Source organism: Anguilla anguilla, chromosome 2, assembly GCF_013347855.1.
Source record: "Anguilla anguilla isolate fAngAng1 chromosome 2, fAngAng1.pri, whole genome shotgun sequence".
Lineage (NCBI taxonomy): Eukaryota > Metazoa > Chordata > Actinopteri > Anguilliformes > Anguillidae > Anguilla > Anguilla anguilla.
In genome coordinates this window covers 37,967,072-37,991,486 of record NC_049202.1, presented here as the reverse complement: position 1 = coordinate 37,991,486, position 24,415 = coordinate 37,967,072, and the positions used below count along the sequence as shown (strand labels likewise).

The 24,415-nt window shown below is 43.8% G+C and overlaps 2 protein-coding genes, 1 long non-coding RNA gene and 1 other non-coding gene across 4 annotated transcripts in view; 1 reads left to right on the top strand and 3 right to left on the bottom strand.

Moving 5' to 3' along the window:
* Positions 1 to 1,733, bottom strand: part of LOC118220575 (rho GTPase-activating protein 23-like) — an 88,008-nt gene extending 86,275 nt beyond the window's left edge. The window contains exon 1 of the mRNA XM_035404475.1: positions 1,226 to 1,733. Coding sequence (XP_035260366.1) covers positions 1,226 to 1,234 — 9 coding nt within the window. The 5' untranslated portion in view covers positions 1,235 to 1,733. The remainder of the gene's footprint in view (positions 1 to 1,225) is intronic.
* A 3,366-nt stretch (positions 1,734 to 5,099) lies between these two features.
* LOC118220576 (kelch domain-containing protein 1-like) lies at positions 5,100 to 20,634 on the top strand. The gene is made up of 13 exons (XM_035404476.1): positions 5,100 to 7,227; positions 7,624 to 7,694; positions 8,133 to 8,250; positions 8,602 to 8,714; positions 10,192 to 10,276; positions 10,419 to 10,517; positions 11,254 to 11,328; positions 11,970 to 12,028; positions 13,327 to 13,436; positions 13,896 to 13,968; positions 15,274 to 15,358; positions 16,531 to 16,610; positions 17,701 to 20,634. The coding sequence occupies exons 1-13, from the start codon at positions 7,111 to 7,113 to the stop codon at positions 17,843 to 17,845; spliced, it is 1,230 nt and encodes a 409-aa protein (XP_035260367.1). The 5' UTR covers positions 5,100 to 7,110; the 3' UTR covers positions 17,846 to 20,634.
* Positions 11,766 to 13,826, bottom strand: LOC118220577. Its single transcript, XR_004763972.1, has 4 exons — positions 13,669 to 13,826; positions 13,302 to 13,399; positions 12,897 to 12,992; positions 11,766 to 12,002 (listed from the first exon to the last, which is right to left on the bottom strand). It is a non-coding gene; the product is annotated as an uncharacterized LOC118220577 (long non-coding RNA).
* Positions 20,635 to 20,878: 244 nt separating the features above from the next.
* trnac-gca lies at positions 20,879 to 20,950 on the bottom strand. Its single transcript has one exon. It is a non-coding gene; the product is annotated as a tRNA-Cys (tRNA).
* Between the last annotated feature and the right edge of the window lie 3,465 nt (positions 20,951 to 24,415).

The window sequence follows — 24,415 nt, the reverse complement described above, 5'->3', positions numbered from 1 at the left end:
CTCCCTCAGGGTTTGTCCTCATGCCACAGGTAGCACGGTGCGTACACACACACACACACACACACACACACGCGTGCGCGCGCACATGCACACATACACACGCGTGCACACACACATATACACACATACACACACACACACACGCATGCATACGGATACTACGGGGGGCACACACACACACACACACACACACATCGAATGAAGCAGAAAACAAACCTACGAGCCGAAAAGGACCGAGGAGCACGGAGCACGGAGGACGGAGACAGAGCGGAGACAGACGCGAGCGAGCAGGCGCTCGCACGGGAGCCAACACCCCGTCTCCCCCGAGCCCTCTCGCCGAGGCGGAGCAGCGACCGCCGACGGCACAAACACGGCGGGAGGCACACGCGTTTCCAGCGCCGCGCGGCCAGGCTCCGACCCCTCTTCTCCGACCGCGGCCCCGTCCGCACGGAAACGCCGCCCCCCGCCGGGCTTCCGGGCGGAAGAAACGAGCGCGGGCGATCGGAGGAGCGGAGAAAAGAACACCGTGTATCCTTTCACGCGACCGAGAGGAGCCCGGCGGCACACCGGCTCGGAGGAGAGGAATGATGTAATCGCACGGCAGCAGGTGAAATCCGCCGGCGAGGGTTCTGGGGCTTTGAGGCCGGGGGATAGTCGGCGTTCGCCGGCGGGGGGAGAGAAGCTCGGGGAAAGCCCTGCTGCACGGCGAAACGGCGGGCCGCAATTAGCCCGCACAAATCCCCCGCAAACTGGCAACCGCTCGCTGCTAATTGCTAATTATCACAAGGCGGCGAAGTAGAATAATAAGGATCTGCCGGAACCCCCCGAGCTTGGCCACGGGCCCCCCCCCCCTGCAGTAAATCACACTACAATCAGAGAGCGCACCACGACTGACCCCCCGCCTCCGCGACTCCCCTTCTGAGCACCATCATCTGAACACGCAGCAGAAGGCTTTCTGGTGAGCGGAGTAAAATACTACACAAACACGCTCAGGCGAGCCGGTCCCCCCCCCCCAGGACGGACATGAATATTAATGGCACAGTTAGGGAGAGTGGAGCGCCGTGCTCGGTGCACTGTTTGTTTTGGCTGGAGGTGGGGGGCCGAAGAACGGTTAGCGTAGCGGCGCTGCGGCTGCAGGACAGCCTCCCCCTCCTCCCCCCCACCACCACCCCTCCCAGTGCCCTCTCCCCCGCGCCCCCCCGCCCCCGCCCCGCCGCCCCCTTACCTGGGCCATGTCTTCAGCGAGGCTCCTGCCGGTTCCTAGTCCCGGGCATGGCGTGGAGCGGCGGCGGCGGGCGCCCCGGACGTCCCCCTCCTCGAATGACGCTCACGCCGCCCTGCGAGGCACGCCGCTGCGCCTCTCGGGCACGGCATGATCCCCTCTCGCCCCTCTCTCTGCTCTCTCTCTCTCTCTCTCTCCCCCCCTCTCTTTCCCTCTCTCTCTGACAGCCGCCGATATCCGCTGAAAGACCTCCAATGTTCCCCCTAAAACCCCTCCCCGCCCTTTTGTTCGGCTGTGCAGGGGAGGAAAGGCTGCGATGTGTAAATCCCTCGCTTCTGTGCTCAGGTAGAAGAAACGAGAAGGAATGCTCCTCTCTCTTTCGTGCTCTCCCTCTTACTTGCTTGATGTAAGCTGGCTCATCGCCTAGGCTCTCTCCCTCTCTCTCTCTCTCTCTCTCTCTCTCATACACACACACACACACACTACCTCCCCCTCCTCCCTCTTCCCTCCTCTCCCCTCCCCCCTCGGTGTACAGACACAGAGCATTAAAGAGTAAGGGCGGGAGGGCGGGAGGGAGGGAGGGAGGGAGGGAGCAGGGAGGGCGGCAGGGGGAGAGCACGTGACTCCAGGCGCAACTCCGTAGGATTGCCTGACAGCTGTCCGGCTCATACCTCCATGAAAATGTCCGTCGCCATTGGCAACCACTGCTGTGGACCCATCAGCCATATGTCTGCTGGTGAAGCACTATAGGCTGACAGGATTCCATGTCTCTCCTACAGAGAGCATGTTGGGACTTGTAGTCTGGCCACATTGAAGGGAAAAAATTGGGTATTAAGCAGGAATTACAGAGGCTGGAGTTCCATGTTTTCCCGTTCCTTATATATAATCTCTGTTCTGTGTTTATAAAAAATGAGAGATCAGCCTATTTGTAATCACATTCGGATGACAATTTCATTGAAGCCAACATTATGGAGCAGTTTTAATAGCCGACAATGTATAAACCTAAACACACACAAATATACACAACACTTGCAGATTCCTCCCTATAATTACACACATGCTCACAGACAGGGTAAAGACTGTGAGGGGTTCAGTCACTAAGGAAGACAACATCCTCCAATGTTTCCCTTAGGCTATAGCTCGGGAAACTCCCGCCCCACAACAACAGGAACTGAAGCCGAGCGCACCAACACAACCTCTCTCTCTCCCCCAGTACACCAACACTACCTCTCTCTCTCTCCCCCAGTACACCAACACTACCTCTCTCTCTCTCCCCCAGTACACCAACACAACCTCTCTCTCTCTCTCCCTCAGTACACCAACACTACCTCTCTCTCTCTCCCCCAGTACACCAACACAACCTCTCTCTCTCTCTCCCTCAGTACACCAACACTACCTCTCTATCTCCCTCAGTACACCAACACTACCTCTCTCTCTCTCCCCCAGTACACCAACACAACCTCTCTCTCTCTCCCCCAGTACACCAACACAACCTCTCTCTCTCCCTCAGTACACCAACACAACCTCTCTCTCTCCCTCAGTACACCAACACAACCTCTCTTTCTCCCTCAGTACACCAACACTACCTCTCTCTCTCCCTCAGTACACCAACACAACCTCTCTCTCTCCCTCAGTACACCAACACAACCTCTCTCTCCCTCAGTACACCAACACTACCTCTCTCTCTCTCCCCCAGTACCTCAATACAACCTCTCTCTCTCCCTCAGTACACCAACACTACCTCTCTCTCTCTCCCCCAGTACCTCAACACAACCTCTCTCTCTCCCCCAGTACACCAAAACAACCTCTCTCTCTCCCTCAGTACACTAACACTACCTCTCTCTCTCTCCCCCAGTACACCAACACAACATCTCTCTCTCCCTCAGTACACCAACACTACCTCTCTCTCTCTCCCCCAGTACCTCAACACAACCTCTCTCTCTCTCCCCCAGTACCCCAACACAACCTCTCTCTCTCCCTCAGTACACCAACACTACCTCTCTCTCTCTCCCCCAGTACACCAACACAACATCTCTCTCTCCCTCAGTACACCAACACAACCTCTCTCTCTCCCTCAGTACACCAACACAACCTCTCTCTCTCTCCCTCAGTACACCAACACTACCTCTCTCTCTCCCTCAGTACACCAACACTACCTCTCTCTCTCTCCCTCAGTACACCAACACTACCTCTCTCTCTCCCCCAGTACACCAACACAACCTCTCTCTCTCCCTCAGTACACCAACACAACCTCTCTCTCTCCCTCAGTACACCAACACTACCTCTCTCTCTCTCCCCCAGTACCTCAACACAACCTCTCTCTCTCTCCCCCAGTACACCAACACAACCTCTCTCTCTCCCTCAGTACACCAACACTACCTCTCTCTCTCTCCCCCAGTACCTCAACACAACCTCTCTCTCTCCCTCAGTACACCAACACTACCTCTCTCTCTCTCCCCCAGTACCTCAACACAACCTCTCTCTCTCCCTCAGTACACCAACACTACCTCTCTCTCTCTCCCCCAGTACCTCAACACAACCTCTCTCTCTCTCCCCCAGTACACCAACACAAGCTCTCTCTCTCCCTCAGTACACCAACACTACCTCTCTCTCCCTCCCCCAGTACCTCAACACAACCTCTCTCTCTCCCTCAGTACACCAACACTACCTCTCTCTCTCTCCCCCAGTACCTCAACACAACCTCTCTCTCTACCTCAGTACCTCAACACAACCTCTCGCTCTCCCTCAGTACACCAACACTACCTCTCTCTCTCTCCCCCAGTACCTCAACACAACCTCTCTCTCTCCCCCAGTACCTCAACACAACCTCTCGCTCTCCCTCAGTACCCTAACACAACCACTCTCTCTACCACAGTACACCAACACAACCTCTCTCTCTCCCTCAGTACCACAATACAACCTCTCTCTCTAGCTCAGTACACCAACACAACCTCTCTCTCTCCCTCAGTACCTCAACACAACCTCTCTCTCTCTCCCCCAGTACCTCAACACAACCTCTCTCTCTCTCTCCCTCAGTACCCCAACACAACCTCTCTCTCTCCCTCAGCACACCAACACCTCTCTCTCTCCCTCAGTACACCAACACAACCCTTCTCTCTCTCTCTCCCTCAGTACACCAACACAACCTCTCTCTCTCCCTCAGTACACCAACACTACCTCTCTCTCCCTCAGTACCTCAACACAACCTCTCTCTCTCCCCCAGTACCTCAACACAACCTCTCTCTCTCTCCCCAAGTACCCTAACACAACCTCTCTCTCTCTCTCTCCCTCAGTACCCCAACACAACCTCTCTCTCTACCTCAGTACACCAACACAACTTCTCTCTCTCCCTCAATACACCAACACAACTTCTCTCTCTCCCTCAATACACCAACACTACCTCTCTCTCCCTCAGAACACCAACACAACCTCTCTCTCTCCCCCAGTACCTCAACACAACCTCTCTCTCTCTCCCCCAGTACCCCAACACAACCTCTCTCTCTCTCTCCCTCAGTACCCCAACACAACCTCTCTCTCTCTCTCTCCCTCAGTACCCCAACACAACCTCTCTCTCTCCCTCAGAACACCAACACAACCTCTCTCTCTCCCTCATACCCTAACACAACCACTCTCTCTACCACAGTACACCAACACAACCTCTCTCTCTCCCCCAGTACCTCAACACAACCTCTCTCTCTCTCCCCCAGTACCTCAACACAACCTCTCTCTCTCTCTCCCTCAGTACCTCAACACAACCTCTCTCTCTCCCTCAGTACACCAACACAACCCTTCTCTCTCCCTCAGTACACCAACACAACCTCTCTCTCTCCCTCAGTACCACAACACAACCTCTCTCTCTACCTCAGTACACCAACACTACCTCTCTCTCCCTCAGTACACCAACACTACCTCTCTCCCTCAGTACACCAACACAACCTCTCTCTCCTGCAGTACAGAAACACAACCTCTCTCACCCCAAGCACAGCAACACAGCTTCTCTCTTCCTCGGTATCACAATGTCTCTCTCTCTCAGTAACACAACCTCCTAAAATTTCACCTACTGCTAATAAACGCATGTGCCAAAGATAGGTGACTTGCCACACAAAGTGCTGGCAGTGAGAATTCAAACTCAAAGGTTCCTGTCGGGAGGTAGTGGCAGAAATACCCCCACACCCAGGCCGCCTAATTAAATACGAGCACAGGTACAGATGAGCCAGGTAATCGTGGGCTGGGATTGCCCTCAGGGGGAAACAGGGAAAGTGAAAAAGAGAGAAAGGGTAAGGGCCGTTGGGGGGTGCGGGTATAACCGGAGGAACAGCGGGGGCATTGTTGCAGTTGAAGGGCACGTTATGCAATGAGCGCAGGAATTTTGAATATTTCAGAGCAGGACGGACTGTGAGCTGACACATGTGACGGCAAAATAAAGACCTGGAAAACACTGCCAGGAGGAGGGGGGCGTATTTTAGATATAATTAGACCTGCCTGAGAAAGGACTCCAGAGGAAGCCCGGTGGAATGACAGGCGAGGCGCAGGCGGGGAGCCGGGAACAGTCCCACACGGAATAAGGCCGAAGGTCACCTCAAACAAAATAGGGTGCTCACTCGGCACCCAGTCATATCAGGTCAATGTACGTTGCCTGAAGTCAGTGTAGCAGTAGATTGACTGCGGTGTGTACAGGAAGAATGGAAAACAATATACACTAATTCAACACCCTGCGACTATCATAAAAGAGTATGATGCATGAAAATTCAAGAGTGCCATCTCCAGATGTACTAACATTAATTTTGATTAAACTGCTGATTGTTTCGAATTAAATGTTCACTTCCCACTAGCTTGTCACAAGAGATGTCTATTTTGGAAAAGTAATCCAAAAACCCATTCAGTAGGTCAAGAAAATACATGGAACTACTAAAACCTAACCACAATACGTAGAAATACGTGGAAATACATGGAAGAACAATTATCACTACAATATATTCACGGAATTATCTTACATCGGAATCTTAGACATTCCCGTTGACAATTGCCTGTTCACACCGGTGTGACTGCGACATCTATTGGAGCAATAGCAGCACTGCGCTAATGAAAAAAAGATTTACTTCAGTCTTTTGGATAATCAAAGGAACTCTTCAGATAGAGGATAAATAGCCTTAAAACTTTTGCTGTGAAACTTACCATTTCATCCAGATTTGAACAGCACTATTAAACTACTAGAAGCGGTTGGTTGTTACATGGCAAGCAGTATTGATCAAGTGACAGTTTGTTCAGTGTGTTAGATTATTATAGTTCCTGTATTTTCCATAATTGATGTGTTATGAGGAGCCAATAGCATGAGACCGCCTAATAATTTAGCCCTAGACTTCTGTGACGCAGGATTCAGTTCTGTTTGCAAACAGGGAGACACGCAATATCTATCTATCTATATATATATATGTATAATGTGATACTGTTTTTTAGGTGTATCTTTCACAGTTATCATATTTCAGGTTTTCCCAAATGGCCTAGTACCCTGCTTTTAATATTCGGCAATGGGTTTTTATTACAGTGTTCTTGTTCATTTCAAAATTCGAGTTTATTATGCAGTTCAGATCAAATGATAGTCTAAGTTCCATTAGCCTACATATTGCGTAACAATGAACAATTGAAAGATATACAGAAGGCTAACTATAGCTATCAAGCCACGTGTGGCACTCTGTTGACATTCCATACTGAGGCCCGGGGTTGAACGTCCAGAAAAACACGTTTACACACATTCTTTACAGCTTGCTTAAACACGTCGCGCAAGGCCACTGCCGTACGGAATTTGCGTCTGCATATTTATGTTCTGCCCACAGCGAACATCGTCTATTTCTGCCTTGGTTGAAATTTCACCTCGCAGTTGTGTCTGAATGAATTCAACAACACTGTTGTCGGCTGGTGAACTTGGGATGTCGTCGCCACGGGAGAGAAGCGACCACACAGCTTTTGTGGATGAAGGCCTTCTATACGTGTGGGGTGGACATCACGTAAGTGTCCGTGATGTGGTCTATTAAATTATTAAATCAGATAATAAAATTTCACAAACGGGTTGTTAAGTCTTCCTGTATTGTAAAGTAGCCTAGGCAGCTGAGTATTCATATAGGGTATTGTAGGAGCTCCAGAGTGTTTAGCATTTAACTAAGAAATTAGTAAACGTTTGATCCAGTGTTATCATTATTTAATGTTTTAAATTCCAGCTGTCACTTGTCCGTCTTGAATGAACAATCTTTTACTTTATGACGCGTTCATATTTATGTGTATCGATGAAACAATTGCTAAACTGGAAAAAGTTTAGGCTTGCAAACCAGGTTGACTTGAATGTCAAGTCAGTCTGGTTTGCACTGTACTTAATTAAAAAATGAATTCTTGAATTTTCTTTGCAGTCAGTCGCGGGTGAACAAGTTTTCTTACCGAGTGATGAGATATGGGTATATGAAATGAGCAGTGGTGTGTGGTAAGGTCTTAAATATCTGCACTTTCCCTGCATTTCCCTGTAAAAAAGTGCTTTACACATTGTTCTCAAATCTGTATACATTTGCACCAAATTAGACACTTTCAGTATAAGTAACTTGAAATCATTTTCTTCTAATACTTTTATTACCAAAGTATTTTCCAGTGCAGGATTGCATGTCTGGTTGTCACTGAGTACTACTCTTTTGTTAGTGTTTCCACTTTTAAAACAATACACCCACTATCAAAATGTGTAAATTCACTGTAATTATTTCAAACTATAATGCTATGAATATCTGTTTTTGTAAAAAATGGTGAATAGGCTAATTTTAAGTGTTTCTCTTACACAGACTGTAGTCTCTCACTAGCAAACTAGCAAGTGCAAGCTAACAAATGCAAACTAACAAAATTTACATATGATTTGCATGTGTGTATTTAAAAGGTCCAGTTACGCCATGGGAGGGGAGGTTCCACCAACTCTGTCACAGACCTGTGGCTGTTGTCTCAATGGGGTGATGTACATCTTTGGTGGCGGTTCTGAGAATGGCCACACTAACCAGGTAAACCATTGCATATGCCCCCTTCAAAACCTAGGCCCAAGGTATTTGCTTAAACGTGTCAATGTTATACTGCACTCGTACAAGCCCCATTTCTGATAACCTAGACAGAGGCACGATATTTTAAAAAGCATGCATGCTTCTCAGGGCTATAATATGAAAACTCTTCACATGCTCTCCTGTGTGTTCGAAGCAGTTTGCACGCACTCTGTAAAATGGAAACAACTCCTGGCAATAGCATGTGAGGCGGCGAATCGCTCCGAACCTTTTTTTTTTCTGATGGTTTGAAAGTGAAAGCATTTTCACTGTCAAGCGAAAGCAATTCATCTAAGCTGTTCCCACCTGTCCCGACAGCTTTATTGTGTTAACCTCCTGGATGGAATGTTCACCTGGAAGAAAGTGACGGACAGTGAGGGGTCTCCGCCCTCGCCCAGAGACAAGCATTCGTGCTGGGTGTACGCAGACAGGTACACTCCCCAAACGGAGCACAGCCTGCAGACAGAAACCTCTAGGGAATCTGCTTAAGAATGTGATTGGCACTGTTCAAGAGCTGAAACTGTTCCATGTCCATAAATAAGGGTGTATTACCTTGAGTGCCCTTTTGGGTTCCTTCCAAACTAACTAGCAACTGAAGACCTGGCTTGTGGTTGTCTGTGGGTTTCTGGCTTTTGTCTGGCTTAATAAATTTGTTTTAAGGGAAACTATTTACCTTAGTGTAAACTATATATTTTTTAACTGTACATGCTGGCCATGTTTCCACAGAATTAGAGAACACAATCAGTGCTCTATGTCAACTGGGCAGGGGAAAGCAATCATATCTTATGAAATCAGCAATGAAACAAATGTTACTTGCTAACTGTATATAGCGAGAGAAATGCTGCAACATAGCAACATTCAAGCAACGCAGATGGAAACGCATACCAACGGTGTTTTGGAGTCTTACCTAAGCTGTGTAATGTTGCCAGGCAATGCAGTTAAGACATCCAATAAAATAAAAAAAAAGACAGGTTTACCATACCAGTGGACACAGTTCCCCTTACCATCAGCTCCTAGCACACTTGCAGCTGACCTGTTGAATCTGTTGAAAGGATCACTGCTCCAGCTACAGTCAACTGAATTTACCACTGCTATGTATTGCTCATAGTGATGAAAGACAGCACCAGCCTCACTGCAGTAAGATTGTCATGGCTTGGCTGGCTGCTGGTATATTAAACCTGACGGTGTTTAGAGTTACACAGTGTTGACTCTGTCTTGCAGCGCGTAATGCCATTGTGCTCATTAGCCCTTGCGTGTGAGGTTCTCAGTCAGTGGTCTGCTGGGAAAAAATAAACACGAAACCAAGACTGCTGCCAGGCGGAGTCGGCCAGAGAGTAGCTCTGCCTCTTACCCCCCCTTTTTTTAAAAGCTAGCCTGTGTCATGTTGGTGAGAGCAGCCCTGAACCAGTGGAGGAAGCTGATTTCAGGTTTCATAAAACACCCGATAGGTCTGGTACTAGGAAAAGAGATGGTAACCTAGATGAAAGGAATGAGACCCAGTTTTCCATCATGCAACCTTGAGAACCCTAACCAATCAGTTTTTGAATGCTTATTCATGATTAGCATGAAATAGCAGTGGAATCTAGTATTCACCTATAACCCAAGAAATCTGTGATAGCATAATTTATTGACATTTTTTCCACTTGAAAATGGATACACTTTGTGGAAAAATGCAAACTTTTATAATATGAATATTTGATGTTGGACTCATATTTTCAAATCACATTAATCAATATTCACACACCTACAGTACTAGATAGGTAGTTCTGTGTAGCAATAAAGATCAGATACATTTGCAGCAAAAGAGGAAAGAATATCACCACAGAGCTTGCTATTCTTTGTTTCCTTTTTTGTTTATTTTTTGTTTATGAGGGTTATTTACATGCTGTTTTGTCATTACTTACACAGAATTATCTACTTTGGTGGATACGGATGCAAGCAGATACGGGAAGTTAGCAACACCAGAAGTTTCATCACTGATGAAATGTCCTGGGTAACGATCTACTATGCTTTGGACAAATCAGCATTAAAACACCACTTTTAATCTTAATATTAGTGTTTTTTAAAAAGTGCTTGTGGCTTTTTTAGTTGCTGCAAGTATTCCTTTGCCTGAATGTGTCAAATGTGCCTTGCAGGTGACAATTGGGGCCACGGTATTCAGGTTCTGGGGTTGGAACAATGAAGTCCATGTTTTTGACCTCAGAACGAACACTTGGAGTGAACCTCAAACGCACGTAAGAGCTGCTTCAGGTCAAATGGGATACGACGCATTCATTGCCCTTCCCACCATTTTGTAAATATTTAAGGCACTATAAATGGGGGTCATGAATGTAAAATGGCTGAATAAGATAACCGCGATAGAATCAGCTTGCTCCACTAAAGCTTCTCTGGTCTGCACTTCCCTGGTGGAAATTCCAGCTACCATCCTGAAGTCCAGTTCAGAACAAAGATTCACGATGCAATGAAACCATTTTAGAATTGCAGCATTGTGAACTACGTTTCAGTCTGATGCCGGCGCTTGCCGTCGCATGCGACTTGTCTAATCGCAGTTGGTGAGTTTTAGAACGTTGCAAAGAGTCCATGGTTGCAGCTCATCGCATCGCACATCGTTGGTCTGAACTGGGTTTAAGATGGAATCTAGCCGGAATTCTGTTGTCTGCACCAAGCTGGCCCACCAACTGGACCTGGTCTGGACAGCACGGTTGCTATCTCACCCATCTTGTTGCCAATCTTGATAATCTTCACACCATTTTAAAACCAGCTTGACCAGCTTATAACCATGCTGGTCCCTAACTGGAATTTCCACCAGGGTTTTATAGTTACTAGTAAACATAGTATAGGTAAACATTTGTCAACTCATCAAGTGATCATTAAAAAGAGGACTGCAGCCTTTCATATTGATTTTAGATTTCAGTCACAAAAACCACAGGTTGGCCATCAGTCAATGTTAATGTCTGTTTTTGTTGGCAGGGTGTTCCCCCAAAGCCCAGGGCATCCCATAGTAGTGCCACCCTGGGCAGGATGGGGTATGTGTGTGGGGGCGTGGTAAGTGTTCCTCTGGTACGATTCTGTAATTGCATTGGTGCTTTGCAGACACTTATTTTAAAGACTATTAACCTTATAAACCCTCTCAAATCCAAAGCCAGGATCTACAATATTGTAACAGATGAGTGAATATATTTAAGCCCAGTTTGCGGTTTACTTTTTTTTTTTAAACTTGTGTTTATAATGGCAATGAGCGGGTGACTGCTGCCTGTTCAACAGGTGAACAACCCATATAAATAAAAGATGACTAAAAATAATAATAAAATTATTTTCAAGTGCACTCTGAAATATTCTCATTGTGTAGTGGTTGAATTTTGTAGAGAGTACCAGTGTATGTTGCAATAACCCATATTAAATATATCATTAGTATGTGTTTTAAATACTGTATATATGCATAAAAAAACATTGCTGAGGCAGTGAACAATTTGTTTTCTAACACAGAAACATTTTTACTGAATGTACATCAAACTGTATTCCTTATATTTAACATTATTATTTTACTTTAATACTGTGCCATGCGAAGATGCCAAGTACAGTCCTCAGCATGTTCTTAAATGTATCCATGGACACCTAGTCTCAAGTTAATTTCCCTATATCCATCCCGCTCACGTGTGAAGCCAGTGTGTGTTTTCTCTTGACAGGAGGCCTCGTCGATGGACATTCACTGTCTGGATCTGGAGACGTGGACATGGACGGAAATGTAAGCCTCCTATATAACGCGTCTGGATGAAGCCATCTGCCACAGTGATGCCTAGCAACACACATTACAGCTCAACACTGCACCAACTAGAGCAGTGGGAACCAGCCCCGTTTCTGGAGGTCTACCATCCTGTAGGTTTTCATTTTCACCCTAATTTGGCACATCTGACTCTACTAATTAGCAGCTCACCAAGATCTCTAGCAGTTGAACGAGGTGTTCTTGGTTAGGGTTGGAAAAGAACCTACAGAAGGGTAGATTACCAGGAATAGGGTTGGTTACCACAGAACTAGAGTCTCCATTTCTGTTACTGTGCTCTAGTGAAGTGGGCCCTGATGACCACTTTTAAGGGAATTCAATTTTTAGTTAAATGATCTTTATTTAGTCATTATTCGTAATGAGTTGCTGGACAAGAGGTGAGGATCGTTACCATGGTACATAGATGGTGTACTGCAGGGCTTCTCTACATTGTTCCTGGAGATCTACCGTCCTGTAGGTTTTTATTTCAAGCCTAATTTTGGCACACTCTGAGCTGCTCTACAAGATCTCTAGCTGTTGAATGAGGTGTGGTTTGTTAGGGTTGGAAGGAAAAGGATGGTGGATCTCTACGAACAGGATTGGGCAGCCCCATTGTGTTGCTTCTAAGGCTTAGTTCACATTACCGGCCTTAATGCTCAATTTTTTTCTCAGATTTCTGTCTTTTTGTGATTGTTCACATTCGTGTTTCTACATAACCGCTATCTGCCGTAAGTGTGAACAGACCTCTGCCCTGAAAGAACTCGCATGTGTACATCAACAACAAAAACAATATTTCTAAGACAGTCCATCATGGAAACAAACAAAATAGCGGTGCAAGAGTTGAGAAGCTTACTTGCTGTGGAAGTCAGATGATGTTTCATCAGCTGTTGAGGAAGAGGGCGAGAAGGCGGAGGAAGGCCAATGGAGTGATGACAATAGTGATCTGCACCTGTGCAGTAAAAAAAAATAAAATAAATAAAACGCATGAATTTCGATCTGACAGTTCTCACAGCAGTCGCATGGCTGCAGATTGGATACTGTATATACCCAATCTAGGGCCACATATGGAAGTGGCCCAAGTCTGAAATTAAGTGATTTTTGTGTTCACACAGCTCATAAAGTCAGATTTGGGCCACTTCAGCCTGTAATCTGAATGTAGCCTTTCACTGTTTTCATTAGCCCCTGTATTTAGCAGACAGGCACACGCAGCTCAACAGAAGAGACTCAGGAGCGTTATTGCGGTGTCTGTGTTGCATACCCGTTTCTCCCCATGCTGTCTCCAGTGTGCCCGTGTCGGCGGTGCCCGTGGAGCGCTCGTGGCACACCCTGACGCCGTTATCGGACAGCACCCTCTTCCTGTTCGGTGGGGTGAACATGGCGGGAAAACCTCTGAGTGAGTGACCTTGTTTGGCTTGACCTCCTCTGCCCCACAGCACACTCACCCCTGCCCCACAGGACACTCACCCCTGACCCGCAGCACATCCCCTGCCCTATAACACACCCCCCTGCACCATAACACTCACCCCTGCCCCACAGCACACTCACCCCTGCCCCATAACACACCCCCCTACCCCATAACACTCACCCCTGCTCCATAACACTCACCCCTGCCCCATAACACTCACCCATGCATGTTACTTTTCAGATGTAAATTCCCCTGTTGACCTAAAGGAATGTCTGAATAGAAGGAATGGACGAGAAGAGGAAGGATGTAAACGTGCAAGCATTAAAAGGACTTAGAGTAGAGAGCGCAGTGGACGTGTGATCCCTTCCTCAGAAACCCCAGTCTGTGAAGCTTCTGTGAATTTCCCCGGTCATCCAGGAGAAATCGCTTATTTTGTCCTCTCTTTAGGCGATGGCTGGATTTTTGACGTCCAGACAAAGGAGTGGAGAGAGATGCAGCACCCACACAAAGACAATCCAAGGTATGCAGTGTCTGTTGGGTGCAGATCCACCCCTTTGCTTGCCAGTGTCTTGCACTGTAGGGGAAACTTATGAGGGAAGTCTGAAAATATATCACATAAATGGTCACAAAGTCATCCAAGTCTTCAAACAACTGAAGGGCTTTTTTAAATTTCCTGAACTCAAACACAATTTTACAAACTCAATTTTCAAAGAACAAATAGGCTTTGCTACTCTACCGCCTGAGCCTTGTGGTCAAAAGCCAACCCTATTAGTCAGCACAGCTGACCTTAAACTGCTTCACAATTAGCCTCACCTGGGAACATTCCAGTCAGTCAATTACCTGTGTAAGACACACCAAACACAAATTTAACAGTCAGTACATGACAATGGTGAATAGCCGTACAATTTTATGTAGAAATTTTGTAAATGAAATGAAATATCTGAAAAATATATCCACACACATCAGACTACCCTTTCACCTGTAAAAACAGAACATTGGAAATCTGGAAAGGAGAGACAGCTGAATTCTCATGCTGTAAAAAAAAATCTTGGCTTTTAAAAAAAAATTTTTTTTTACTGGTTTTCCATCTTATCAGATAAGGCACGCCATATTTGTTTTAATACTAGACAATTCAGGGCCATACAAATAGACCAGGGGTGGGTAATTCCATGTCCTGCAGGGCCGGTGTGTATGCAGGTTTCTGTTTCCACCACCTACCCTGGCTAAATGAGCTAATTGAGTGTATACACCAACTCTAGTTCATGTATTATTAGATCACAGTAAAACATTTCAAATAGGGACATAGGAACAGTCTTTGGCTGTCATTTGTGCACTTATCAAGGCATGTAGCTAAAACATCAGATAGCATAAAAGTTAAGGCTAATTAAGTAATTAAGGCCAGAAGTTGGATAACCAGAAACAGATACAGCACACGTTGACCACATCTGAAATAGATCCTCCTGACACATCCGTTGAGGGAACCTCATATAGTTGTCATAATAGTGCATTCATTCATTTACATGCCTTGATTTGGCCGACACACCTGTTGAAAGCAACACTTGAGAGCTGAGGCAGTGTGTGAGAATTAAAGGACTGAGGAATATTCCTGAGAAAGTGGAAAGAGCTTTTCACACTTTTGTGACATTTGTGGCTTGTAGTTTTTAAAGTCTGGTTTCAGTTGCTGTGCCTTTAAGTAAAACTTCAGTGATTCCATTGATAATGTTTGCACTTTGAAAACATTAGCCCATCACTGGCTCAGGTGTAATGTTACCTTGTGAGTGTTGTTTTTCGGCAAACCTCACCAGTTTCCGGCGACTCCTTACAGGTTGTGGCACTCCGCTTGCCTAGGGCAGGACTCTGATGTCATCGTGTTTGGGGGAAGTCGTGACTATGCGCTGGTAATGGACACCGTAAGTACCATTGTAACTTCCTCTTTACCGTACTAATGAAGAGAAGCTGGAATACGAGGATGTTGAGCATATTTAGCCCATAGTTAGTCATGCTACACAGTGTTTGTGAATATGAAGGTTCCTGATGCTGTGAAGCTTGATTTAGTGAAGCTGCCATTAGCGACAATCGTTTGCCAGCAGGACAGTCTGCTCCAAATGCGTCTTTGTCTGCGTTTCATAGAAAAGAAAAGTTTTTTTTTCCCCCTGAGAATTCTGAGCATGTCTAATTAACGAACAAAGACTTTGAGCTTTTCTTTCACGGGAAATTGCAAATGAAAAATAAAAATTCTGTTCTGTTGGAAGTCAGCTCTGTCTTTCCTGCGGCATCACATGCGTGGAATATTGTATTTCAGATCACCATGGTAACCCTTTGATCGAGCTGATTTTCTACTCGGGCAGAATTCCATCTCCCCCATTTTATGCAAATGATAAAAGGAAATGTGTCCTTGGATTTGCATAGCGGCTGTTCGGTTGTTTTGCGGGGTGGAAAGGGCACGAATTAGCTCGACAGTTAGTGAATGTCAAAAAGACTGCATGAAACTTTCACGACCAGAGCTGTCTGAAATTGTGATTGACAGACTGAATGGAGCTCTGGATCAGGGGTAAGCACAATGTGCTTGCTGAACGCCCGCTCAGTGTGTTGTATAAATAGTTGTCATAAGGCTCAAGCTAAGAGACTTATGAGGCTGTTTGCATTAGGCATTGACCCAGAGTAACATTGGCCCACTGTTGTACAAATGTGGATTGGTAGCTCTTCAACTTAAGGTCTATTTAATGAAATTCACAAAATAAAACATTACTAACATTTGCCGATGTTATTAACATGGATTCTTTCCCATTTCTTGTTAAAATGACTTGTACAATATTTGTCTTAAAATGGATGCCTGTTTGTATATAATTAACACTGCAAAGCAATAGATTTGTTTTTCTGTGCAAATTCAACTTTGAGGGTTTCATCAGGGTTGAAAGTAGTCTGCTTGATGAAAATTAATGTTGTTCATTTTTGTATTCATTTTGTATTCATTTTGTTTTCATGAACTGGACCTTAATGTAATGTTCTGTGTGGCGAAGGCCTCTATGTTAAATGGCCTGTAAACAGCCCTATTGATGTGAGACCGTACTGTTGTCCTCAGATCTCTTTTCTTCAGTCACCATCTCAGAAGCACTGCAGCGATCTGCTGGTTTTCCAGGCCCAGCCTCTCTCCCTCCACAGGTAAAGCATTTATAGTCTGATCACCGTGAACTCGTTATATCAAAGGGATCATCGTAATCGTTCTGCACGCATCTCACCTGTAATGCTAGGGTCTGATTGGCTTTTGGAAACTCTAAGTCACATTGATTCGGTTCCGTGGGGTGAGTAAAAGCGTGGATTGCTTTGTACACTCACCTGCCAGTGATTAGGCGCTTCCCACAGTGCCCATGGCCTGATTGTTCGGCTGCAAGAGGTTTCTGCAAAACATTCTCACTTGGCCTCCTTTTCCTGTCTGCAGCGACGGATGCAGCCATTGTCCGTGCTCTAATTTTAGCGATGCGACCTCATGGATGTTTGTTACCTGAGTGTTAGCATTTGCTGAGGTGTTATGTTAAAAAAAGCTGTCAGCTCTTTTGAGAACCCTGCATTCTTCCACGTGGTTTTGATTCAGGGAAAGTTTTTAAAGAAGTGCTTTAGTGAGCATTAAATTACACACCGAAACGGCAACGTCTCCAGATAGATGCAGGATGTCAAGGTTTGCAGAAACAGCCGTTTCTCAAGACATTTGCTTGGTCTTTGATTTGCTCTCTGCACTTAACTTGTTGTCCAAGTTGTCAGGCCCAAATTAGGGTCAAACCTGAATTCCCCATGTGGAATAAATAAAGTACCACTGAAGCGTACTGAATTTAATTGTGTGGAAGTTAGAGGGATGGCTTTAACGTAAAAAGATCGCTCATGTTACAGCAGGTCACTTGACCTAAGGTCACACGAGAGAGGAGACATTTCTGCAAGAATTACATTTGCAGGAACATCGTGTAATGATTTTTGTGAAGCAACAGAGGCAGTAATTTGTTTGGTAAAAAAATCTCTGTTGGCTAAAGTTGGTTCTGTCCTTTATACTTATAAATTGTATTGCCGTTTGACGTTGCTGTTGCTCTAATCACCTTCATTATTGGCAAAGTTCAGACATTAAAATATTTTGTATGGAAAACTACAAAATCCATAATGCTAATGGGATGAACCGCACTGTCGCCCGAGGACCAGTGCTAATTATTTTAAATGCAGTTAGGCCTCTGGTGCTGAATCCTGTGCTTCTGGTCTCCTTCTGCAGGCTGTGTGAGGATTGCATTGGAAGAAACGCAAGGACTCTAGAAAAGCAACTGTCATGCTTACCGAAAAAAATTCAGGAAAACTTGAGGAAGAGGATTTCCTTCTTTAAAATGGCGAAATCTCAGGGAACGTGCAGTTCTACATAGTTGTTGATGAATATAAGAAGTGTGTGTTTATCCATAATTGTTTTGTGGTTATTCATGTGATTGAATGTGATTATGTCTTATTTAAAGCTTTAAAAATATATGACAGTATAGGCCAAATGTTTAAATGTGACATGTACACTGTGTTCATTTTATATTTTCATGTGTATTCACGTATTACAACCTCAGTGCCTATCCACACAGTTCATAGATGTTTTCTCAAGTTAGAATATTTACCTTGAAGCACAATAGGGAAGATCTTAGAGATACCTCAGACTTTTTCAAGCTGTAAGTTTCATCTAACCCATTGAAAATCAGAACATGCTCAGAAGCTTGAGACAACGGGTGCAATACAATGTGTGCTATACAGTAGCTATTACTTGCTGAAAATGTTATACTATATGCTTGTATTCACATGATTCAGTTACTATTTATAAAAAGATTACGGCTGTGTAAGCAAATGTTTTACGTGCACGTCATTCAGTTATACCTCATGCAAAAAACATTCCCGTCTTGTAGGTTTGCATGTCAACCCTAGGCTGGCTCACCTGATTCTGCTAAGTAGCAGCTCAGTGAAATCTCTTGCTGTTGAATGAGGTGTGCCTTATTAGGGTTGGAGTGAAAATCTTCAGGAACAGGGTTTGGAACCACTGTTTTACATTAATATGCACAAAATCACTGCATAAATTCATATTTGAGCAGGATTTGTATGGATCCACTAAGTGATGAAAGCAACAAAAAAAAAAAATCTAAAAATCTGATGACTATCACATGTTGAAACTGCCACAATGCAATGATGGCTTAAAATATTATTTGGCCAGTTACAAAGACTCAGGCCTTCTCTGTGATTTATACTGGAATACTGACCTCCAGCTTCTCTACTGAACCTTAAATTAGTTTTTATACTGGAGTGCTGACCTCCAGCTTCTCTACTGAACCTTAAATTAGTTTTTATACTGGAGTACTGACCTCCAGCTTCTCTACTGAACCTTAAATTTGTTTTTATACTGGAGTACTGACCTCCAGCTTCTATACTGATCCTTAAATTTGTTTTTATACTGGAGTACTGACCTCCAGCTTCTATACTGATCCTTAAAATAGTTTTTATACTGGAGTACTGGCCTCCAGCTTCTCTACTGAACCTTAAATCTGTTTTTATACTGGAGTACTGACCTCCAGCTTCTATACTGATCCTTAAATTTGTTTTTATACTGGAGTACTGACCTCCAGCTTCTATACTGATCCTTAAAATAGTTTTTATACTGGAGTACTGGCCTCCAGCTTCTCTACTGAACCTTAAATCTGTTTTTATACTGGAGTACTGACCTCCAGCTTCTATGCTGAACCTTAAATTAGTTTTTATACTGGAGTACTGACCTCCAGCTTCTCAACTGAGCCTTAAATTTGTGAAAGATTCGCCAAAACCCCAATAATTTGAAACAGGAACTCTTGAATCGGTTGCAATGCGACATCAGTTCTACACTACACACTTAAAAGACAATCTGTTCATACAGCAGTTACACTTTTCAGATAACCAAAGCTATCCATATCCAGATAAAATGGTTAGATAACTAGGTTATGATCTTATATAATTAAATGTTTAACACAATTGGTTTTTTAATTAGTATAGAAATCTGATTAGAAACCAAGTACATGTGACACAGAATTTGTTTAAGAAGACTAGTGACTACTATACAGTAATATCTACACAGGAATTTCTCTCAGCGTATTATGTATTGTATTGTGTAAAGTACATTTTTCTTAAGTAACCCACTAGGATCAATGTGAAATGAGGAAAATGGGATTAAAAAATTGTTTAAGGGAAATTGTTTATGTGGATGTACGAGCACACACTAATGGCTATACCCCTTCAAAATCTAATGTATTAAGGACTGGTACAGTATGTCCAACCAAACAATATTCTCTAGGTTTTCTTGTAAATATATCCAACCCAGGTGTCCCACATAGGTGTGGTGGGATCCATCAAGAATCTGTCACAACAGTCAGGAGCTTTTCTGCCAAGATCACCATATGCAATTGAAGCACCTAGCCATTGAAGATGAATATATGCACTGGTTTGGTTTGCTTTATTGGTGAAGGATCTGTGTGAAAGAAAGTTGTGATCAGTCCTAGGCAAAAGCGTATTACAGAGGCTTTAAATAAGATCCCTGGGCACCTATGGTACTTACAGAGTGAGGTAGCAGTTTGGCAGACCAGTGTATAGCATATACCGTTGAGCTGGGATTGTAACCAGATTAAAGAACCACAAACCACACAATTTAGAGGGAATTATTACTAAAAATAGTTTCCATGGTGTAAAATCCCCATTATTACGCATTTTGTGCTAAAAGAAAAGAATGTATGTGCTTAGATAGTGCTGTGTAATATCTGCTGTTGTGCAATAGTGACATTTATGAGCATTTTGGAAATGAATGTGTAACATGAACTCTGCAATCTCTCTCAACTACAGAATGCAATAATTAGCATCTGCTCCGATCCATGACTGTAGTCAAATACATGGTCTTCTGCATTTAGTGTAGACAGTACACGCTGTTTCCAAAATCAGCACAGTTGCATGTAATTCATACCTTCTCAGGGTCTATACCAGTGGTTTTCAACCTTGGTACGGTGACTTACTGTGAATGCTGGTTTTTGTCAAAGCCAAACTCATTTAAGTTTGTTGACAATGTGTTTAAGCTCTACCATACTTGTGCGGTTAAACTTATTTGAACACAATGCAGGTTGTGGTTGTTGCCATTTGCTATCAGTAAACTGTATTCATTAAAATAGAATGATTTGTCTTCAAGTATATACAGCACAGAAAAATGAAAAAAATAAGTTGGTCTGACTGATTGATGGGATGTGCATATGGGATACCTGGGACACGTATGTACGACATTTCTTTTTATGGCATATTTAGCTATTTCTGGCATAATGTGACTAGGGTCCTTCATTTTGAGACTGCCATAACGACATTTGGTTTCAATCTTGTACATCTTTCAGAAATTCAATTTCAGGAAACATAAATATTTTACAAGGGGGCACCCGGATTTGAACCGGGGACCTCTTGATCTGCAGTCAAATGCTCTACCACTGAGCTATACCCCCTCACACTTCCTCACGCATACCGGACACGTTTTTAATGGCCAACACCACGAATCATTTTAATTATCTTTAGTAAAATCCAGATAATCTATTATCTATATTAATGCATAGTGTACGAATGAGTGTAAAAGTAACACAGTGTACCATGTCTTAGAAAAGCATTTCTCAAACGTACTACTTATTGCAATTAAGTATTTCGCGTATCACAGCACAAATCATTCCAAATGCGCAGCCCACTCGCTAATTTCGGACATTCTAATCTTTAATTTCACGTCCGATTGATAAATCACGGTCGTGTTAATCTGCGGAAATGATGTAGGGTACTTCAGGTAGATACCAGGGCTCAACATTTACCAGCTTCCTGGTCCTCATAATGTACGTTATTTTGGGATATAACTGAAAAACGTTTGCTTCTGCGCAGAAAATCCACTTCGTGTCGCCATAGGCTAACGGATGTAACAACTGTGCCTACGTGGCAAATTAGTTTCCGTACAGCACCATGTTCTCTCCACAAGGGTGCGCTTTTATGCTCGAGCAAAACACATCGAGAGGTAAGCTCGTCCGTTCATCAGTCTTGGTCTCTTCATTTTTCAATTTTACATGCCGGGTCTAGGCCTAGTTTTTGAAGTTCATTCTTCATTGTAATGAAAAAAATAAAGAAAAACTGATCTGGCCCCTGCTTGGCAATGACAGCTCGTGTGGGTTTTTGTACTTGCCTAACACTATGGTTCTTGACCTTTTCTTCTCAATTATGACCAAACTCTGACATTAATTAGCCTACATCATCTCATTATAGCGAACTATATTATTTCTTTGTAAAAAATATTCTGTAAATATTCTTAACCTACTCCGGTATTTAAAATAGCCATAGGCTATTAAGGAAATAACAAACACATTAAACTTTTCTAAAAAAAAATATGAAGAACTTCAAAGACCAAAAAATAAAAAATAAAACCACACACATAAAAAAACAAGATAAAACATTTAAAAGTTAAAAGTAAAAAAAGTCCATATTTCCAATCAATTAAATTACACAGTGGTCTGCCACAGATTAGATCATCTGTGTCTCTATCCACCTGCCGCTTCTCTTAAAACTCCGTTCCCAACTCCGTTTATACACAATAACCTCTTCGAGCCCCTTCAGTCTGGCTTCCAGCCCCATCACAGCACAGAGACTGCCCTCACCAAAGTTGTAAATGACCTCCTCATGCTCTCTGACTCATATAGCATTCTCGGCCTCCTGGACCTCTCTGCTGCTTTTGCGACTGTTAACCACAACATCCTCCTCCTCCTGTCTGTCCCACCTAGGCATTACTGGCCCATCGCTCAACTGGTTTCACTCATACCTCACAAATAGGTCAGAATTCACACCTCAGATATAGCCACTGTCACACACGGTGTCCCACAAGGTTCTGTTCTGTTTCCTCTTCATCGTCTATATGCATCCTCCGCAGCTTTGGTCTCAATTTCCATTTCTATGCAGATGACACCCAAATCTATATCAGCTCTACATCCACTAATCAGCCACCCACTGCTTTCATTGAAACTGTCTGACACACATCAAATCCTGGGGCCTCATTTATAAAACGGACTTACGATAAATTTAAGTATGACTTGCACAGAAAACCACGTATAAGTAGTTATTTATAAAACCTTACTTTGATGTGGAAATGATCTTATCTCTATGTAAAGTCTAGACTTGACGCAAGTTATTTTCCTGCTGGTTATATGGCTATTTTTTTCCCTTGCAGTTAAAGCAAAATAGATAGCTTGGGAGTGTGTTGCCGCTGCAGTGAACGAGGTGGGGCAGCAAGACAGAACTGTGGCTGTTCTGAAAAAGAAATGGTCTGACCTTAGTTTGTCAACCCACTATTTAGTCCACCGAATAATACGCGTTGCCTGTCTTCAATCTCCTCTACCATCGCTGTGATCTCTCGTCTTCCAAAAAGTTTGCTTTTCTCTTTTGGTCCATGATTATTCCTGACTAAACCCTCATTTGTGCTAGCATTATATAAGGGGAAATCACTGATTGTAAGGCACGTTCAGGTGCCGTCAATTTTAAGTTAATTCAAGATTTATAGATCACAGGTGCGTAAGTTACAAATGGGCTTCTTAGAACCTGCGTAAACAAGGTTTTTTATGCTCAGTATCTTTTATAAATCGAACGTAAACACACCATCGGAAATGATCTTAAGACTGAGTTCAAGTATAAATCTAAGAACATTTTTATAAATGAGGCCCCAGGATGCAGCACAATTTTCTCAAACTCAACTGTGAAAAAACTGAAATCATTCTCATCGGACCAAAACCCAAACTCACAAAACTACATGACTTCTCTCTCAAAGCACATCAATAACACTGTCAATGTTTCATTTTTCCATCTACGCAATATCTCCAGACTCAGACCCTCTCTCACCCATCCCGATGCAGAAAAACTCATCCACGCATTCATATCTAGCAGACTGGACTACTGTAATGCACTCCTCACTGGTCTTCCCTCCCACCTCCTACACAAACTGCAACTGGTTCAGAACTCGGCTGCAAGAATACTTTCCCGCACATCCTCCCGGTCTCACATCACCCATGTCTGGAAAGATTTACATTGGCTCCCAATCACATCATCAGGCATCACATTCAAACTCCTCCTCCTAGTCTATAAATCCCTAAATGACCTCGCACACACATACCTCTCTGACCTCCTTCTCCACTACCAGCCACCCAGACAGTTACGTTCATCCACATCCACTGCCGGCCTCCTCACCACCATCCCCTCTCAGCGCCGTTCTTTTGGCGACCGCGCCTTCTCAGATGCCCTCCCCCCTGACATCCATACGTCAGACTCACTCACCTCCTTCAAATCATGCCTTAAAACCCACCTCTTTTCTCTAGCCTTCCCTTGATGTCTGTCTTCCCCCTCTGTCCATAACACCCCCTCCTACCACCACTGTACCACTGGTCCCACTGCATTTTCTGTATTGTTTGTTTTTTTATTGTATCTTTAATTTTTTTTTTTTTGATCATTATGCTTGTACCCTGGTTTCTTTTGTTAATTGTTTCTTCCCTGTGTTGTAAAGTGTCTTTGAGACTATGAAAAGCACTATATAAAATAAATGTATTATTATTATTAGAAATGCAGAAGTTGATGCTATTCATTTTTTGGTAAGACTGGGATACATCTTCATTATTAAACTGTTTAAAGATAAAATATAAAGACTCCACTTCCATTACAGATGACTCCCAGCAAACTGGAATATATTTTGTATTTTACAGATATAAACTCACAGTATGACAGTATACAGTATGTACATGGAAATACTACTAAATTAAGGCAATCCTGCATTTATTTTTTTTCTTCAAAGTTTATTTGCATTTATCTGAGACAAATACACATGAATAAATGCACCAACTCAAAATACAGAATTAAAACATTTTTGTGAAATGAAACATGGTAAAAATCAGCCAAAGTGT

Coding starts and splice junctions, on each gene's coding strand:
- LOC118220576 (XM_035404476.1), top strand. CDS start 7,111: ATGAATTCAACAACACTGTTGTCGGCTGGTGAACTTGGGATGTCGTCG. Junction 7,695..8,132: donor GAAATGAGCAGTGGTGTGTG/GTAAGGTCTTAA, acceptor TGTATTTAAAAG/GTCCAGTTACGCCATGGGAG. Junction 16,611..17,700: donor CAGCCTCTCTCCCTCCACAG/GTAAAGCATTTA, acceptor CTCCTTCTGCAG/GCTGTGTGAGGATTGCATTG.